The sequence below is a fragment of the Acyrthosiphon pisum genome, unplaced genomic scaffold, assembly GCF_005508785.2.
Source record: "Acyrthosiphon pisum isolate AL4f unplaced genomic scaffold, pea_aphid_22Mar2018_4r6ur Scaffold_20672;HRSCAF=21795, whole genome shotgun sequence".
Lineage (NCBI taxonomy): Eukaryota > Metazoa > Arthropoda > Insecta > Hemiptera > Aphididae > Acyrthosiphon > Acyrthosiphon pisum.
In genome coordinates this window covers 1,574-3,621 of record NW_021770057.1, presented here as the reverse complement: position 1 = coordinate 3,621, position 2,048 = coordinate 1,574, and the positions used below count along the sequence as shown (strand labels likewise).

General features: G+C 30.5%; 1 protein-coding gene across 1 annotated transcript; it reads right to left on the bottom strand.

Moving 5' to 3' along the window:
• Positions 1-903: 903 nt before the first annotated feature.
• On the bottom strand, positions 904-1,755 carry LOC115034694. Its single transcript, XM_029492039.1, has 3 exons — positions 1,690-1,755; positions 1,179-1,623; positions 904-936 (listed from the first exon to the last, which is right to left on the bottom strand). Exons 2-3 carry the CDS (start codon positions 1,614-1,616, stop codon positions 904-906), a joined length of 471 nt encoding a protein of 156 aa, XP_029347899.1. The 5' UTR covers positions 1,617-1,623; positions 1,690-1,755.
• Positions 1,756-2,048: the final 293 nt, after the last annotated feature.

Here is a 2,048-nt window from a genome sequence, read left to right as displayed (position 1 = left end):
TCCGCGTAAAATGTTACAGTGTGTAAGCTTTGTGTCGAAAGCGAATTTAAATCGCCGCGGATAAAAACCGCGACCGCGCGCGGACAAACCGCTCAGTGTGTAACCAGCTTTGTAAACAAATAATGTCTCGTACGGGTGACGTCACGGTCCGATTTCTCCCACTCCTACTTTTTCATATTTTCTATATGAGGCAACCTTTATTATCTATAAACCTTGGCGCAAACCCGCCAAAGTATTAAAATTATATTATTCTTTATCACGATGTAGATAACAGATCAGTCTTTTGTTATCAATTATTATTTATTATCAAAAACGATTTTTAAATCTAAAGCACAAACTAAGATGTACCTAAGCCCTTAGGTATATCTTAGTTCGTGGTCTAAAGCTAAAAAAATTAAGATATTAAATAAATAATTTTTTTTAAAAAATAAATTACATATTTTGTTTTAAACTCGATTAAATCATGTTTTAAACATGTTTAAAACAGTTGAAAAAATCATTTTAAAAAAAAATGTTTTAAGCAAAAAAAACATGTTTTAAACGATTAAAACAGTTTTTTTGATTTTTTTAAAAAAATCATGTTTTTAATCAACTCTGCTTGGGACAGTTCCTTTCCCGCAATATGGAATTACACTTATCATATATTTTGTTGAATTGTCACACATCATAATTATTTTTATTCCATATTTATTTGGTTTTGACGGAATATACATTTTAAACGGGCAACGACCTCGAAAACCAACTAATTGTTCGTCTATTGTTAGGTATAATCCTGGTTTGTACCACTTTTGACAGTTCTTCATGAGAATGTCCCAAGTTTCAGAAATTGGTGCAAATTTGGTAATAGTTTTTCTTTCGTCCCGAGTATTTTTTAAATCAAATCGTTAACAATTAATTATAAAATTAAACCTTGCAAGTGACATAGTAGAGCGATACCTATAACCACAAAGCGAGAGGTCAAATAGATTTACTGCATTTAAATGGTTATTTTTCATTGCCGCGGAAGCTATTAAAATACCTAAAAGGCCTTTAAATTCATTCAAGTTAATATTTTGAAATGTACTTTTATTTTGTACATTTTGCGCATATTTTTGTTTTTGGAGAACAATTTCTTCATTAGTATGACTTATTATTTTCGCAAACAAATCAGAAGAAAAAAATAATAAAAAGCACTCTACAGGTTCATTTGAAAATAAAGCATTTCCTAATGGTCCTGGTGTAATATGTACAATATTTTTTGAACTGATTTTAGAAGTAGAAGGAATCAAATTACATTTACTTTGCCATTTAAATCCATTCTTTCCAACTACGTTGTCATTTTCAAAAAAAATTCTGGAACTTATTGGTAGCTCTGTTTCACGGGTGTTAGCAGGGGGGTTTGTACTTTTCTTACCCTTGTTTTTCACAGGTTTTTTTTTTTGACTACCTTCATTTTGAATATTTATGATGTTCTCAATCATATCTTCATCTTGAATTGCAGGTGGATAATATTCTGGATCCGCATCGCTATCTTCCTCCTCAAAATCTTCAATAATGTTGTCCTCAATTTCACTGTCATCTGAATTAATTTCTTCAAGTAAACGCATTACTTCGTCATCATCCAGTTCACATGCCATTTTTAAACTAAAAAACGCACAGTTATACGCTTCAGATAAATAATGTACTAAATTTTTAAAACTTAAAACTTACCCTTTATTTATAACTATACGTCAAATCGATGAACCAAAAACAGCGTGTGTCACTAACTATTAGTCGAATCGACGAACAAACATTTACGTTTATTACTAACTAGTAGTCGATTCGACGATGTGTGTCTTACGCAATCGAAGGTTGCTTTTCAACTGATAAAAGTAGGTAATCATATTTTATCATAAAATAATGTCAACAACATTCTTGAGAGATACGTGTGTCATAACAATGTGTACTATTAATAAACTAGAAATTATGGGAATTAAATTAACCTTGCTCGTCGAATCGACGAATAGTTAGTGTTCTAGGGTTAAAAATAAGTAGTAAAAATTATAACATGACACAATATTTTATCACAA